The sequence below is a fragment of the Falco peregrinus genome, chromosome 1 (genome assembly GCF_023634155.1).
Source record: "Falco peregrinus isolate bFalPer1 chromosome 1, bFalPer1.pri, whole genome shotgun sequence".
In the NCBI taxonomy this organism is placed as follows: domain Eukaryota; kingdom Metazoa; phylum Chordata; class Aves; order Falconiformes; family Falconidae; genus Falco; species Falco peregrinus.
Window position 1 is genome coordinate 38,759,672 of NC_073721.1, and position 17,506 is coordinate 38,777,177.

The 17,506-nt window shown below is 46.9% G+C and overlaps 1 protein-coding gene across 16 annotated transcripts in view; it reads left to right on the forward strand.

Moving 5' to 3' along the window:
* Positions 1-17,506, forward strand: part of CAMK2G (calcium/calmodulin dependent protein kinase II gamma) — a 121,701-nt gene that overhangs the window by 68,949 nt on the left and 35,246 nt on the right. For all 16 annotated transcript variants that reach the window (XM_055796934.1, XM_055796885.1, XM_055797070.1 and 13 more), the window contains 9 exons: positions 1,374-1,428; positions 2,004-2,069; positions 5,101-5,173; positions 8,285-8,387; positions 9,274-9,357; positions 10,229-10,323; positions 12,945-13,067; positions 15,232-15,315; positions 15,977-16,019. In XM_055796934.1, the coding sequence (XP_055652909.1) occupies positions 1,374-1,428; positions 2,004-2,069; positions 5,101-5,173; positions 8,285-8,387; positions 9,274-9,357; positions 10,229-10,323; positions 12,945-13,067; positions 15,232-15,315; positions 15,977-16,019 (726 nt within the window). The remainder of the gene's footprint in view (positions 1-1,373; positions 1,429-2,003; positions 2,070-5,100; positions 5,174-8,284; positions 8,388-9,273; positions 9,358-10,228; positions 10,324-12,944; positions 13,068-15,231; positions 15,316-15,976; positions 16,020-17,506) is intronic.

Sequence of the window (17,506 nt, forward strand, 5' to 3'; positions counted from 1 at the left end):
AAGAGGTGCAAACTGACCTCTTGATACTGGCAGAGAGAAAATCATCATGTTGGGCAAAGTCAAAACAGGTCACTGGCATATTACGTGGAAGAGAATGGAAGACAGGGAAGAGAGGCAAAAGTACCGTTTCTGTGATAGAGCAGGATAACGAGATTTTTCTCATAGGGATGAGAACTGTAATGCTCCTTTGGTCAATACTCGATTACAAGGTGTTACAGTGACCGAGACCCAGGCTAGTCTCAGCTAGGTGCTTTAGCTGGGTGAATCAATAGGGAGAGGCTGTAGAGGGTCATGTGAAGAGGATAACTCGTCCTAGTCAGGGTGTGAAGGTTTAGGAACTGAGTCAAACAGGATTGCTAGCTTATGGCTCTGATTGGCAGGGAAAGTAGTGAAGTAGCAGGGGAGAAAAGCAAAAAGGAGGGAGTAGGCAGCACTATGAAATTCAGGGCTTGGTTCCTCCTCTTGGGTTAGAATTAGTGCCTAGGTGTCCAAGAAGCATCAAAGAAACTGAGATTGTGATTCAGGCAGGAAGAAATGGCACTGCGCCGGCCACAGAGAGACAGCCCACGTGTAACAAGAGGAAAGGAGGACTGAGTCCCAGAAGACCCCAGAGTGCCGGGCGATAGTGCCCATCATGGGGGCAACCCCAGCCCTGCAGGTTAAAGGAGACCAGGAAGGAGAAAAGATGACAGCTAATTTAGGCAATAGGAGCAGAAGGAGGGGGGATAGGTAAGGAGCTGAAGGAGGATGAAATTTGGAGGAGGGAAATGTGATCAGGTATGTCTGAGTTAACAAACAGGTCAGCAAAGATGAGGGCAAGAAACTGACTCTGAATTTTGGGTAAGGATTTGGGGTGTAAGTCAGAAGGAAGTGGGGAAAAGGCAGTAAAAGGAGGGAACTTCACAGCTTCACAGGTGAAAGGCAGAAGGGAGATCAGTGACACTGACATGCAAGTGGGGTCAGAAGTCAGGTTTTGGGTTGGGGGCTTGTTTGGAGGTTCTGAAAAGGGTTTGTTTTGGGAAATAAGAACAGATGGGGAGAGATGGCAAAACGTGAGCGTGGAGGAAAGAGTAGGCAGATGTGAAAGGAGGGTACTGAAGCGTTAGAGAAGGAGAACGAACAGGAGGTCAAAGATATTTAGAGTTTGTTTTGACGCTGGGGAGGGGTGGGTGTATGTGAAGGACACCCATCTGTTCCTTTGAGATAACGGAAGGAAATAGGTCACTAAGTGAGCACACAAAGCGAAGGGCATGGGGAATTAATAGACTGATTGGGTTGAGGGAGAACTTGGCGGTGTGCATGGGTTTGATTTGTGAAGTGTTGTATTTGCGGTGTGCCCTGTAAGTCTCCATTTCTTGATTATGTTTTTGCAGTGCGGCTCCATGACAGTATCTCAGAAGAAGGTTTCCATTACCTCGTCTTTGATCTGTAAGTGTCTTTCTTTGGCTTTGATGCTTCACCAGCGATACGGGCACATGGATGGCTGACTAAGAACGGAATAAAAAGCACCTGCATTAGTATAATTCTCTCTTTCTCTTTTGAGACCTGTAGATACCTCTGGCTTACATGACAAAAAGCCATTGACTGTGTGGTACGGGATAGACCAGGAAGGCTCCTGGCAGCAGATGTCAATGTGGGGTGGCAGAGGATGGTTGTCCTGTGTAGGGAGGCTGTTTGACTTCTGTCCCTGAGGCAGCCTGGAGGGGCTCAGAGGAGGGATGTTCTGCCCAAGCTTAGCATATACTAAGCTCCTTAGAGGTGCACAGGCAATTCGTGCCCAGCGTCACCAGTGCCCTGGCACACTGCTGGTGAAACGGCAGTGCGAGGGGTCAGTCACACGGGTGTACCAGTGCTGGTGCCATGGGGGTAAGGCTCTGCCGTGGCTCCCCAGTGCTGCAGGTCCCCAGGGAGAGGGCCCAGGATGGGTGGCTGTGTACATCCCACGCAGCCTAGAGCTCGAGGTGCACAGGCTCTGTAACCTCCCTTGTTCTTTTGCACTTCAGGGTTACTGGTGGGGAGCTCTTTGAGGATATTGTTGCCAGAGAATACTACAGTGAAGCAGATGCCAGGTAAGACTGTTTCCAGACCCTTCTGTGTATGTGCCACGTGTGCTGGCAAATGCAATGAGTTTCCTGACTGCTGCTCTGTGCACAGCTTTGTTCTGACACTCTTGCTCTCCGTCTGGAAAAAACAATTCCTCTTTCTGCTATTAGCATAAACTATTGTCACCGATCAGCCTGGTTCACTGCAGCTCCAGTCCTTGCCACTTGCAGATGCTGTGCTCTTTGCTGGGACAGCCATTGCTAGCAACTTTGCCTGACCTTTCTGGTGGGTGGTGATAGTGTGTCCTTAGTGAGCAAAGGCAGAATCATAGAATCATTTAGGTTGGAAAAGACCTCTAAGATCATCGTGTCCAACCATTAACCCATCACTGCCAAGTCCACTACTAAACCATGTCCCTAAGTGCTGCACCTTTGCATTTTTTAAGCACCCCCAGGGATGGGGACTCCACCACCTCCCGGGGCAGCCTGTTCCAGTGCTTGGCCACCCTTTCTGTGAAGACATTTTTCCTAATATCCCACCTAAACCTCCGCTGTTGCAGCTTGAGGCCAACCTAGGGGAGAGCTGTCCTGTGGCTGTCATAACCCTGCTCGCTGGGCCCGCTTGGCCCCTGCCTTCTGGTAGGGGTTCCAGTGATGTGCCATTGCTGTTGGGAAGACCCATCCAGGTTGTCTGTGTCTAGGTGATGGTTTATGGGGCAGGGGGAGAGAGGCCTTTGAAGGCTGTGTTTCTGTGGAAGCCCTCTCTGACCGTGAGCTGGTTGGTACAGTGAGAAAAGGTACATGTGAAGGCAACCTTTATGTTTTAAAATTTAAAAGATTTAGAGTTATACCCTTCTCTTTTTGAATATGTCCCCTCTCTCCCAGATGTGAGCTGCCTGAAGTGGCCTGTGCTCGTCCCTTTGCTCTTCGTGCAGGGTGGATATTCTGTGCAGCCATAGCTGAGGGTGTTCTCGGAGCCATCTGTCCTGCTGGACGTGCAGCATTTGCAGTCAAAGCTGGGATTAGGCAGCTCCTGGTCTGCTTTAGCAGCGTTGAGAGTGGCTTGACAGTGACAGTTCACCCCTGCTTATTCTGCACCCGTCTTCTGCTCCAGCAAGCGTTAGGGGAGCCATGAGTGGAGAGGGGTAAGAAGGGAGCTGTGGGTGCTGCTGCAGGTGAGCTTGGTAGGCGGCACTGCGAGGGAGATGGTACTGAGTGCGAGGAAGGAAAGAGAATGAGCCGGTGTGTGTGTTTAGGTGCTGTTGTGGAGTCTGTGGGCACTTAGTTGCTTTCCCTGTGGTACAGACAGCCTCGTGTTTTGGCATTGCACAGTGCTTTGAAATGCAGCATTGCACGACGCGCTCTGCCGTGAGCCGTCTGCTGATGGCCAGCGGGCTGGTCATCTCTGGTGGACCTCCCGGCAGAGAGCTCTGGGAGCCATCTCGATGTTTTCCGTGGGGTGTATGGATGTTGTAGGCACAGCATCTCAGACAGATACAGTTACTCAAGCCGTTCTGCCTTGAAGTTGGCAAGTTTTCAGGATCATCATCCTTCCCCCTGTCCCCCTTGCCAGTGCCTGTTCCCTGAAATCGTTGAGCTGGCTGTGACTGACACTGCTTGCGAAAATCATGTCAGGCTTAGGGGGAAAGGAGAACTGTCTGTTGCTCTGTGAGCCTTCCTTAGGGTGCTCAGCCCTCTGACTGTCAGCCGGCCAGGTCTCGCAGTGCCCACAAGATGACAGAGTGAAACTCCTCCCTTTCTCTCCCCATGCCGAGCTGAATTCCAGAGCAGGCTGGGAGAGCGAGGGAGCAAGGTCCGTGCCAATCCGCCGCACTTGGCTCGCCTGGGACACCTCACACTTTTGCCATTTTTGGCCAGAAAATCTCTCTCGCTCAGACTCGACTCCGTTCTAATTATACATTTTTGTTTTGGGAGCGGGGAGATATTCATGGACTCCGACCCTGAGGATTGTACTGCCAGCTCCAGAGGGGTGGGGGTGCAGCACCTCCTTTCCTCTTCCTCCCCTCACCCTCTCCCCGTCTTTTCCCGTAGCTGCTTTCTCTTCCCTCAAATATTTCACTCATTTCAAATTTGTTCCCCTGAGATTTTTAGAATTCGGTGAGGGGACTAACTGATCCCGGGGTGAGGACACAGACCCATCTGAGTTGCCCACATCTGGGTGCTTACTATCCAGCCATAGTTGTCAAAATCCCTACTCTGTTCCACACTCACCCTTGGGAGCTGAGTAAGTGTTTAGTGGATAAGACGTTTTCAACCAGGAATCTCACTCATGGGTGTGTTGCACTGTCCTTATGCAACAGGTGTAAATAACATCTTGCTCTTGCCCCGGTGGTTACAGCAGTGAGTGGCAGAGACAGGGTTTTCTGTGAGCTGGGGGAGCGCAGCACACTGCACTGAACAGGGAATGAGCCTGCTTTTCAGATCACTAACCCCTTAAGTAGGATCTGTACTTAAAAGGCACCCAGCAAGTGGGTGTGTGCACGCGTTGTATATGTAAAGTGCTTGAGATGCTGCTCTGAAAGCTTTGCAAACTGGCAGGCACCCAGGAATCATCATCCTGAATTTTCTGGGGGAGGCTGCTGCTCTCTAAAAGTTTATTCTTTGCTCGGGACTAGCCCAGCTGAATGTTTGCTGGAGCGATTGCCTCTTGCTCGCCCAACCTTAGCAAGCAGTCCAATCTGTTTGCAGACACCGGTGCCTCAGTTCTCCTGTGTCGGGTGGGCGCTGTTGGCTGAAGGAGCAAGTGAGGTGCTCGGTGTGATGGGGAGGGAAGGAAGGAGATGATGGGAGGTAGGAGAGAGGCTTTGTGGTCCTGCTATGGATAGGATATTCAGCATCCTGTTGCTGAGGGGGCTGGGGGTGTCCAGCTGTGACAGCCCTGAGCTGTGGCAGCCGGCGTGCACAGTGGAAGGGTTCAGCCTGGGGTCTTGAACTCTCCCTGGTACAAATATAAAAGCTAGGGAAATAGTTCTGTGATGAGATGAGATGCCAAGTGTATGTGTGTGTGTGCATAACTTTGTGTGTCTCTATCTTGCAGCCACTGTATTCACCAGATACTGGAGAGTGTGAATCATATTCACCAGCATGATATCGTGCACAGGGACTTGAAGGTAATATTTTCTCCGTGCCACAGAGGCTGAGGAGAGCAGCCAGGGGATCACTGGAAGAGGCAAGACAGGAATACTGTGTTGCCAGCTGGCAGGGTTCTTTTACTTGAACTGGGCTCAGGGGTTCCTGAAGCACAGATTTGCTCCTTTGGAGTTTTCTAGAGGGTGTGCTGAACTCTGGAGCAAGTTTTTGGTCTTTGCGAGCCTTGCCAGCTCTCAGCCTCTCTGAGGCAGCTCCGGCATGGAGTAGTTGTGAACTTTGGAGTGTGCAGTAGGATTTCAGAGAAACTTGGGTAGAATTCATTATAATGAAGGACACTTTCTAGTCTGCCATTGAAGAGATCTCTAGAGACCTGGGGCAATCTCTGTTCAATCTGCCAGGATGAGTTTGTCTGCACAGAGCATGTATATTTTTATTCCGCACTGTTGCCAAACACATGCCATTGGGCTAGGGCAGAGATGCACAACAAGAATTTTTCATGTCATTTCTTTCTTCTGTCATCAGTAGAAGCACTTTTAATCTAAAACCAAAACTGCTGGCCAGTTAAACACTGGGTGAATCAACCATTTGCCACATTATAACACATTTATAGACCCAGAGCCCCCATAGTGTAGTTACTTAAACTCCCTTCCCACACAGTGCCAGCTCTACTGGGAGCTGGGCAGGCTCCAGAATGAAGAGGTTTGTGGGAAGATCTGCCTGCCCTGCAGCCCTCTCTGTCTAAAGTGGGAATGGTGATGGCCACCAGTGGTCCAGTTAAATTAATGCAGGATGACACCTGCTACTAGTGTTGGTTTTGGTTTGTTATACAATGCATAAGGGGAAAACTATAAAAATATTTTGCAGAGAGCAAGGTAAAAGCATGTTGCAAGCTCGGTGGCAGTGCTCTCCTGGTGTTTTGATCTCGCGGGCAGCTGTTAACCCTTAGTGTTTCTGGCAAACTCCCATGCAACACTTTTGGCTTTCTAATTCAGAGCACTGTGAAAAGATGCGAGTGATCTACTGCAGAATGGCTGCTCTGGATTAGAGCTGACACCTGTTCTCAAGAAGTCAGCCTCCAAGAGGCACTACTGCCCAAAATTAGGGCCTCTGTGAAAATCGGCAATTTTCCAGTACAGATGGTTGAAGATTTCCTTTGCATCCTGTGTTCAGATATTATCTGTTTTGCTTCCCGAGTTTTGTTTGTGCGAAAGCTGTGAACTTGTTAGGAACTGACCAGCTGCTAGGCACTCCCCACTGCAGTTGGTGTTTCTTCTGTTGCTTGCTCTGAAACTATACAGGCCTGAGGAGTAGCCATTCCTTCTAGCAATAAAAGATCCCATGCTCTTTTTTTAATATTTAGCTCCTTGCCAAAAGCTTGGCCTTCAGGGTCAGTGTGTAATAACTGCAGAGCTTGCTTCAAGAGAAGTTTTGTCTTTTGTACCTCCCTCTCATAAGCCTGTCTTTTGGCTGACATGCTCTTAAAGAACTTCAAATGTTGAGCTGCCCATAGGGACTGTAAGAAATTAGGGAATACATTCACATCCTTACCAAAAAGTATGTGAAACCTGAGACAACCCATATGTTGGCAAACATGCATATGGATAAGCATCATTAGCCTTAAGGTGTTTTTAGCTAGATTTTAGAAGCAAATAGTGCTTAGCCAGCACAAGCCTGGCCTAAATTTCACTGTTTGTTAGTCAAGCCAAGCCCAGGTGTGATCTGAAGTTGGGAGGGGTTTTCAGAAGACTTCATTGGTCTTCTGCTTTAGTGACTTGTTTGCACTGGCGATTTTTCATCAGCTTAGCTTGATTAATGCAATCTTTTCCGCTTCCCATGTAGTTAAAAGCCAGTGGCATCCAAATGTATTGAGACCCAGTTCCCCCTCCTTCTATGCTGCTCATGGCAAGGACTGTGATGGGCAAGGCCGTTCTCCCTTCCTTCAAAGCAGAAGCAAGGCACATTCCCAGTGCTTTAAGGCAGGTGAAGGAGCAAAACACCTTGTTCCTGTCAGGCAGAACAGGGATAGAGGGTTGTTGTGGGATGAAACTTGTGAGCAGGCTGCAGAAAAGACCTTCATCGGATTTGTGGAACTGAGATGAGCTCCTGTTTCTGGATTTCCAGGCTTCCATCTTGCTCAGTTAAAAAATCAAGCTGATAAAAATTGCACAGATGATCAGAAGGGGGTAGGATGAGCAATGACGTTTGTCCTGCCTGCCTACAAGTTGAGTTTCCTACAGAGCTGTAATAGCCACCACCTTAAAGGCTTTGGGGTTTCAAGGGTCCCATGTCACTAGCTGCTCTGGCGCTTCAAAGGAAGCTGCTGATCTCAGTTCAGGTTTTGGAGTTGTTAAGCCTTCTGCTGAAGTCCTCTGCTGGAACACAAAAGAACTATGATTCAAGTGAGATTCAGGAGAGGTGGGAATGTGAGGGGCAAAAGTCTGTCTGCCTTTCCTGGCACGTGGGGGAAGTGACATGGCCGCTTGTTGTATAGGTGACGGTCGTAGCAGCAAGACAGCAGATTTTACACTGCTGCAAATATGTAGCATGAAAAAACAGCTTACAAGAACGCTCACCACTGTGCTGCTTATGCCAATTTGAGGCTGAGGCTTTTTCTGTAAGGAATGAAAGCTACTGCCTATCCAGATGATGCCTTCCCACATTACAGCGCTGTATTTGGCAGCCCTTATTAGCATCGTATTTACTTTTCCAGTGCCTTGGGGACTGTGTAATGTTCATGGGGAGAAACATCACTGCAGAATCTATCTACTGCATCTTCCCCCCTCCTGCCCTCCCCCCCTATTACTCTCTGCGGGGATGACAGAAACAAATTTTGGGTTCGGCGCTGCAGGAAGCGTACTGCCAGTGCCCTCTGGTGTCAGCACGTAATGTATGGGCTGGGCTGGGGGCGGCTGGCTCCCGCAGAGGATTTGTGTTAGACTTGAGCATTTTCTGCCAGTCTAGGTCAAGGCCATGTGTTGCTGTTGCTCTGTCTTCACCTGAACGGCTTTAGTACGTTCCTCTTAAATTCAGTCGGCAGATTGAATTCAATGATGTGAATACTGAGGTAGGAGGTTTTAACGACGGATGTCAGTCTTTCATTCTCACCCCTTTTTTTTCTTTCTTCTCCCCAGCCTGAGAATTTACTACTGGCAAGTAAATGTAAGGGTGCTGCTGTCAAACTGGCTGACTTCGGACTGGCTATAGAAGTCCAGGGAGAGCAGCAGGCCTGGTTTGGTAAGACTGTTTGAGCTCTCCCGCTTCTGTTCCCCTCTTTCCTGGTGGCTGGTTGAGTTGCACCCTCCCCGAGTACATTTTCTCAGCTCTTCCAGCACGCTTGTGTGTATTTGGCATTGCTGCTTCCTTTCCAAGCACCTCAGTTTTTGTGTACTTGGGCACGAGCCTAGGTGCAACAGAGGAAAGAGCAGGATAAAGAAAAAAAAATTGGCTATGTATTTTTCTATTTTTTCTTTTCAGTTTACAGTAGATGCTAGTGTCAGAGGTGAATGCAGCTGCTAAGTTTAGACCCTGTTCTGAATTTCCCTAATGCTCAGGAGTGTAGACATCTGGAATTTTGTTTGGTCATTTTACAGAAATGTGTTTGACCTGGCCTTCCTCAGGCACATTTGGGTCTGGCCTTCTCTTTGTTTAGCTAAAACAGGTTTAGAAATGAGACCTTCTCACAGGTTAAACATCAGCTCTGAGACTCTGCAGTGCTGTGAAGATTCTGGAGAGAAGGCTGCTTTTCCTGGCCTGCCCCATGCCATTTGGCAATCGGATGTGTCCCGTATGTGTCTTGCGTTTTCAAAATCCAAGCCATTATATGTAACAGTGATACAAGGCCTGGCATATGAGTTTGTGCCCAGCCGGGAGACACAGTCCCTCTTTCTTTTCTGTTTTTCCTGTAATGCCTAGACATTCGATCCCATCTGATTTTCTTTTTTTTTTTTTTTTTCCCTTCCTCTTTCTGTTGGTTTACCGAGAGGTAGCTCTGGCGAATACGAAATGAAGGGTGGGAAATGGGTTTTGGAATTTTTTGGTTAGCACTAGAGGATTTTGTGATACGGCAAGATCTCTTCTGCTTGGGTACTGTAAGCACTTCATGTCATCCATTTCCTGGCAGGGTTTGCTGGCACTCCAGGCTACCTCTCTCCCGAAGTCTTAAGAAAAGATCCTTATGGAAAACCAGTGGATATATGGGCATGTGGTAAGATTCTGTCAAGATGTTTTATATTTAAACAACACTGTTTCACGTAGAAGAGCAATTTCTTGTAACCGGTTGCTGGGAGGGTGCACGGTGCTCCTTCTTACTGGGTGGAGAGATGAAGGCACGCTTGAGGATAAGCACCTTGTGTAGATGGAGTTAGTGCTGGAGCCTGAACTCATCTGATTCTGGCTCCTAATCCTTTCCTCAGGCTATCTATCAGATGTTTGAGACTCAAGACATAGGACCTGTCTATGCTTTGCAGCGTCAGTTGTTGGGATAACTGTAGCAATACTACATACGCTATGTAGAAGATGAAATACTGAAGAGAGCTGATTTTTTTAAAAAAGAAAAAATGAAGTGTAAATGTAGCTGGGACTGATACGTTTAAAGATATGTGGTATCAGTGTTGCCTGACATGGACTAAATGGTTCTCTGCAGGCCAGGAGTGTTAGCTTTTTCAGCGTCATTTTGGTCCCAAGACCATGCACAGTAAGCATCTAAAAACGTAGTCCTTCCTACAAAGCCCCTTGCTGCCCAGCAACCCCAGGAAATGTGGCTTCGTTTTATTCTGAGAGCAGCTGGGAGTTGTGGCTCACCAGCCACGATAGCTGGAGGAGGGTAGAAGGACACCCTCCACCTCGTTCTAGCTCCTGGCAGCTGGCGTTAAGAGCTGGACATGAAGTGCCAGGGTGAGGTTCAGCAGAGGCGAGGTTTTTAGTGTCTTTTTCTACCTCAGAAGGCTAAATATGGTGGCAAATGAAGATATAGAGCAGTCATTGCCTTGGGGACTGTCAAGAGGGAAGGAAGAGGGGCTGAAGGAATAATTGGCGTATTAGCCTAACCATAGTGTATCTGTGTCTCTCCCTCCCAGGAGTGATTCTGTACATATTACTAGTGGGGTACCCTCCCTTTTGGGATGAAGATCAGCACAAACTCTATCAGCAGATCAAAGCCGGAGCCTATGACGTAAGGGCACTTTCTTGCTGAGTACCTGCATGGGTGTAGAAGCCATCCAAAACATGGCACTATCTTACTTGGTGTCCAGCAGCAGGCCTCAAGCTACTGTGCAAAGTGATGTTTGGCGCATTCATACACCTCGTTGTCTTCGCTGCCTGGGATACAGCCTTGTTTGGGGCTACTGAAAGGATATATGGAAAGCATCGCAGTGGGCACCAAGACGTTGCTGGTCATTAGGGAATTGCAGAGCTGGAAATGCTGGTGGTGGGAAATGGTGTCATCTAGTGCAACTGTCACAAAGTGCTGCAGACATAGCCAATGTTAGGTCTTTCAGGGGAGCAGAGGGAAGGTAGAACGAAGGGGCCTGTCTTTATCAAGGCTGAATTAAAAGTTTTGGGAAGTATCCTGCAGAATAATAGCCTAAGTTGTGGCCTCTGGTCTCCTCAGTGCCACAGTGGAATTTCTTCCAGCTGTGGAAAGCGTGGAGACCAGTGAGATTGAACGGCGGGTGGCTTTGTGGTGGGGATCAGCGTGGTGGGTTGGAGGCTCTGGTAAAGAGCCAAGCAGTTCATGGAACAGTTCTCTGAGCATGGCAAAACTGAGGTGTAGAAAGTGCTTGAAGGAGAGGAATAGCAAGGAGGTCAGTACTGGAGAACAAAGGTGGTGTAAAATGTGGTTTGGATAACGCAGCTTGAATTTTTGACATAAATTCGTCCATGTAAGGAGAGGTTCAGGGGGGAAGAGTAAACTCCTGGAAATCCTAGCTCAAAGCCTGTGGGCATGAATATCAAGAAGAAGTTGGGGAGTTCATTTTGGAGGCTGTCTTGTGGTTTGTACTTAAAAAAAAAAAAAAAAAAAAAAAAAAAAGGACAGGAAAAAAAAAGTTAAGGGTTCTTCTGGACCCCCCAGTTACCTCCCATCTTCTGTGCCTGAGACCACAAGAACAGCTGTACTGATGAGCACAAAGGTCTGCCTAACCCCTGTCCTGGCGCAGTGGCTTCCTGAGTGAAAGTGATGTCTTGGTACTTGATAGCCTGAAATGGACTTGTGTTCTCTTGCCTTCCTGCCCCCCTTGTTTTTGTGTTGCCTGTTCTTATTTGAAGTGGTTTTGCACTAATTGTATCAATGGGGATTTTCAAAGCACTTCAAGGTTTAAATGTCTTAACTGTTCCTGTAAGTCATGAGAAGTGAAGTGCCTGATGCCTCCTCCCTACCTGTTGTTTTTGAATCCTTACCGATAATGAGCAAGTTCCAGTAGATTCCTCCCCTGTTTTGCCTGGTAGAAAACCACTCGTTTTCCTGGCGTACCTGTCCCTGGTGTCCTTACCCGCCTCCTCGAGGGGTCTGTGTGCGCTGCACTGGTCTGTTGTCCTCCCCTGACCATCGAGGAGGTGCTGGCTGTGCACTGGGCTTTGTGCTGTTGGGTAGGGGCTTGGCAAGGTGTTGCCGTGAATACACCTCCGAGGTCGGGTGGGGGCAAGCGTCCTGGTTGGAAAGCGCAGTATCGTAATTTTTTAGTAGTCTCTTGTGGCGTTTGCCAAACAAATTGTGTAATGCCTTGCTGACGCCTGAGAATGCAGAAATGAGATTATATGCAAATCAGATATGGTGGGTGTATTGTTATGACCCAAGTGAGCAAAGCACAAAATGCAGGAGAAAAGAGATGGGATAAACTTTTTCAAAATACTGTAGTCCCATAAGGAAATGTTCTCGGGGTGGATCAGTCTTTCCCCTCCCTTAAGGACAGGGCACTTGATCCAACAGCGCACTTATTTGTGTTCTTGAGTTCACCTGTGTTTGTACAGTAGCTTCATAAGTGAGACGTACTGCATTCAATCTCAGCATGCTGTCATCTAGACCACATGCAAGCATCTGGAGGATGGTGTAAATATCTTTATCATTACTGGAATTATAGGAGCGAGCAGTTACCCTTCATGGACGATCAGCAGCTAAAGAGATTCTTTACTTTGTTTCCATGCTTCTGTATTCCCACCCACTATTACATCTCTCTTGCTCCCCAAGTAATGATTTCTGGTATGGTGGATGCCTGCTAACGACTTACTGGTGGGTTGCTACACCAAAGTGACTGGTATTGTTCCAGAGTATTGTGCTTTATGGTGGGGAAAGTATACCTGATGGGATGTTCTGATGTTCTCTGTTAGCGGTTTCAGCTTTCATGAGCTTTTGCTGTAGTTAAGTGTTTGTGATATTGCATATGCTGTTACGGCTTTTTAGCATGCTAGAGAAAGAGCAAGGTGGGGTGAAAAAGGCAGTGCTTGTGTTTTTCATGTCAGAACTTGGTTAAGAAGATCTGTGACTACTTTTTTGACTGTTAACTGTGAAAGAAGTCCAAAGTTCTGTATGATTCCTAAAAGCTTTTAAACTGTTAATCTTCCTCCCTGTATCTGGTGAATGGTACAGGTGTGTCCTGCTGGTTGGTACCATTCGTTTGCTGGATTCTGTACAATTTTTGTTCAGTATGGTTTTTGACAAAAATTGATGTTTTTTTGCAAATGTGTTAGCCCTTGTACCAAAAGGGCAAAAGCTGGAATTCAGCTGTGTAAAGAGGGAGAATCTTTTCTGCTAGTAGAAATTTTAAATTCTTCATCTGTTCCTTCTTCCTCTTTCAGTTCCCATCACCTGAGTGGGACACTGTGACTCCCGAAGCAAAGAATTTGATCAACCAGATGCTGACGATAAACCCAGCAAAGCGCATCACAGCTGACCAGGCTCTCAAACATCCATGGGTCTGTGTAAGTGTTTTTCCCTTTATCACAGATTGATTTGTGGTGTACCCCGAACTCCCGTGTCAAGAAGACTTACCTGCAGAGGAACCAAGAATATTTTAAATATTTCAAATTGTGATTATTTTTTTTTTGGAGGCTGGCCTTCAATAAGCCGCCTTGGTCATGCTGTGGTGCTTTAATTGCCACCATAAGGAAAAAAAAGATCACTTATTTAGAAGTTTTGTAAATGTCCATAGTTTCTGCTTTCCCCCACATCTCCTCTTCAAATCGATATAATCCTAAAATGTCAGTTGGAGCTTGGCATCAGACAAAATATTTTAGGATTATTTTGTTCTTTATCTCTACTTCAGTTTATGGCATTGCATCTTTGCAATGTTGGAACATTTCTGCTGTGCTGCAGCTTAACTGGCTGGAAACTTGAAATCAGTGCAGTATCCTTTTGCTCTTGTTTGTGTGTAGTTTCTGACTTGCTGGACCCCACACATTTTTCATCTTTTGCAAAATTGACAAGGAAGTCCCAGAATGCAGCTAGGAGCGGGCATGGGGAGGGCAGCAATGGTGTACTTATATCCTTAGTTCTACCTAAGTCTGACCAGATGCTCTTGTAATACCATAGCATGCTTCTGCTTTCTAGGATATGTCTAGTGTGTTCCTTTGCTCCTTTGTTCTTGAGAATTAGTAATTTAAACTTACTTATGTGAACATCTGTGTAACAGGAGTGTGGTGTCTGCTGTAAAGTGATGCAAGTTCCTTGGAAGTCAAAACTTCACGCTAGCTGAGAGTTTGCATCTGGTTTTGGTTTTTTTCTCCATGCATGCTTGTAATCAATAGCAGTTCCTGTACATTTAACTTTTGTCCCAATGCCTGTAACCAAAGCTGTATGTATTACGATAGCTTGCTCCCTGTGGCAACATAATATGGAACAGCCCAAGAGAGGCTTTTGCTCTCTGAGTTATGGGGAGTTCGATTTCACTTCGCAGCCATTTCAGCCTTTCACCCAACCTGCCTTCTGCTGGGTCTGTTGTTTCCATTTGCTCGGCAGTCTCTCTGTATGCAACATAACATTTTCTTTCCGGAGATGTGTTACTCCTATGAAGTAAATGTGGTAGGAAATCTTAAAAGTTTTATCAGGGACACTGAGCTTCTTAGCATCACTGAGCTCCTGAATTACGTGTCCTGACTCTTGTAAGCCCACGTTGGATGACTGGACATCACTGTCACTCCCAAAGAGGCTGGATGAACAGTGACCACCAAAGGTGTCAGAGGACAGTTTAGCTGTGTTCTCCCTTCACGCTGCCATGTGTACTGTAGCAGGTGACCAGCTTTGACAACAGGATCAAAGCAGAGGCTTCGATGAAGCTAGCTGAATGTGAGCACAGGTTACAGTTGTTCTGGGTATTACAGAATTTTTTCCAAGGGGGAGAAAGGTGGTGGAGGGTCTGTATGCACTGCTCTGCCAAGTTAGTAATTCACCCACTGTCCTTGTAAAGGCAAATCAGGCTTGTGGCTCTATGCAAGAGCAACAGCTACTTTGGCATTAGTCTGTGGTTTCCTCATGTGCTCTCAATGACTGGCAACACTTCTGGAAAGTTGTCTTTTTGCAGCTGATGGGATCCCAGTCTACTGTGGGTGACAGGTGTGCATCACTGGCTAAAGGTTATGCAAAGCCTCTAATGTAACAAAACAGTTATGTAAAACTGATGCAAAGATGCCAGGGCCTCTGCTAGTCAAGCACTTGCATTGAGGGAGTTGCCATGTCCAGGAAGGCTACTGCTCAGTGGTGTTCACTTACTGCTTGGAATTTCCCCTTAGAGCTGTAACTAATGCAACTCAGATCTTTTCCGTAGTGCCTCTAACTCAGGCCCCTACAAGTATGCTTGTTCATCTGACTTTGTTTTCTTACGGTCCTGATCCATTTGTGTGCTTGAGAGACAGGGAGCATTGATACGCCCCTGCAGCTCAGTCATACTGTTTCTTGGGCACAGTCCTGTAGCTGTCAACCTTGATTTAATGTCTGCTACGTTGGGAAAGTCTGAAATTGTGAACAGGTTGCAGTGTTTCACAGCCATGCAGTGGTGAGAGCTTGGCCATGTCCATTTGCATGTCACAGTTGTGTGCGAGTGGGTTTGGTTGGGGATGTTCTTGATGGTTTGCCATTCCTGTTTTTCAGCAACGATCCACTGTCGCTTCAATGATGCACAGGCAGGAGACTGTGGAATGCTTGAGAAAGTTCAATGCTAGAAGGAAGCTAAAAGTAAGTATATGTTAGTTTCTTAGTTTGCCTTAAGTTTGTTTTTTAATGATCTGAATTTGAGGTTAATGTTTCCTTAAGAACAATATTTTTTTATGATTAGCTCACTAACGTTAGTGAGTACCTTACGTGGTCCTGCACACGGGTACTAAAGCAGCGTGTTGAGGAGCTGGGTAGTTTCTTTCTCCAAAGCTGTAAGTTTCCCATGCCTCTTCTGCTACCTTATCACCCCTTCTAGTTTCTGCGAGAGAGTCGAAATGAAGCAACTAATTCTTAAATCCTGGGGGTTTTAGTTCTGATCCCTCTCAGCCTCCCAGTAATAGTGTATCGGTTGCCTGGAGCCTGGGCCAAGCCTTTGGCCTGTGCGGTAGCAGCTCTCTGCTGCTGGGGAGCTGGGAAGCAGCTCTAACTCATGGTGCCATTTCAGATTCCCTGGCATACCCTGCAGGTCTTTAGCTGCCACTCCAGAAGGGCAGGACTCTGAGTGGTCCTGTGTCAGGTCCAGCAGCCACATGTGGGAATCCTGGATGCGCTACCACTTTGCAGGGTGGAACTGGGATGCCGCTGCTTTGGCAGCTGGCACGCTGTGCTCTGCGCGGGTCAGCCCAGCTCCTTTCTGAAGTGAGTGACACTGCCTGTTACCCTTGCTTTCTCTTCCCCACAGGGTGCAATCCTCACAACGATGCTCGTGTCTCGAAATTTTTCAGGTAAGTTCTCACTGTTCCCATCCCTTCCTTGGTTTTGTCTTGTGTGAGCGAGTCAGGGGATATTTTAACCATTTCGGGGTTGAGTAGGAGGGGAGGAGACGTTCTCAGTTTATCATGGAGTAGCGGTGGTCGCTTCGCTGTGGCTGGTGACTGGTGTGAAGTAGTAAGTAATTTGTTCAGAGAGGAGCACATGGCGCTGTAGTCTGGTACAAACCAGTAATGAAGTCAGCTGCCACAATCCTCTCATGATATTTTGTTATCAGATTATTTTTGGAAAATTCTGTCTGGCATTTGTTAGCTTTCCCATCTGAAACCAGGAGTCAAGAACTCTTACGAGGTAGCAGTGATTCCTTTAGACCTGAGGCAGGGACAGAGGACAGGTAGTAATATTGGTGAGAATAGGGACAGGAGCTCCTCGGGTATTGTATTACTTTGACTCATCAAAAATGGGTCTGAAGCATCTAGCTATTAGAGCCTTCCTTGGAGTCTCAGAAGTGGTTTTCATCCTTTTAAGCTTAATAACTGGTAGCCTGGCTCCCACCCAACTGCATTACGTAGTGCACTTACTGAAAATGCAAATCTCGGCATGCAAATCAGTGCTTTTTGGAAGATGATTGTCTTGGCTCAGCACATCTAGGTGATGCAGTCTTATCTGTGTTCATTTCCATTTGGGTGGAAAACCTCTATTTGCAAGTGCTTTTGGTTTATGGGATTGTTTGCTTTCTTTGCCCTCTTTGCCATTTCTCTTTTCTTTTTTAAAAAGGGCAGTCATTGAATGCGTGAGTCAGATATATTTTTTATTACACCTGACTACAGTTACTTTCAAGTGCAAGTCTGCTGTATGGGTTATAGGTGATGATGAATGAAACGGAAGTGTATTAATTTCATCTGGCCATTTACTGATGGTGGATACCAATACTTACATTCTGGGTCATGTTACAATAACCTCCTAATTGGAATGAAAACCGCCATGAAACGATCATCCCAGCATTCACAGTGCGCATTCATGCATACATTCTTCTGTGAAATGAAGGCAGCGTTTTTAACCAGCTGTATGGTGATTTAAAAAAAATAAAATTAAAGGATGTGAAATGAAGGTACAGTTAAGAGACAACCTTCAGCAACTTCAGAACGGTTTTTCCTCGATTCTTGCTTTCAGGTGGACCTGTGCCAATATGTCAGGACTTCTTGTGGCTACAGCAATTTCTCTTTACCGCATTTCTGGTAGTTTGGCCTTAAAGGGACACTATTTTTCTCCATTGTTCCAGGATTGTGCTATTACAGGACTTAAAAATTATACATTCTTTTCTGAGGCCGGTTCTGAAATAACCGTTTGAGGAACCGTGGCACAACAGCAGAGCTTCTGCCTGACTGTATGAGACTTCATGTTTTCTTGGGCTTTCTGCTGGTGTGAACCATTTTCGATCTATTCACACGATTCTGAAATAGTCAGGGTTTTCATTTTTCTAAAGCAGCAGTTTCAGATT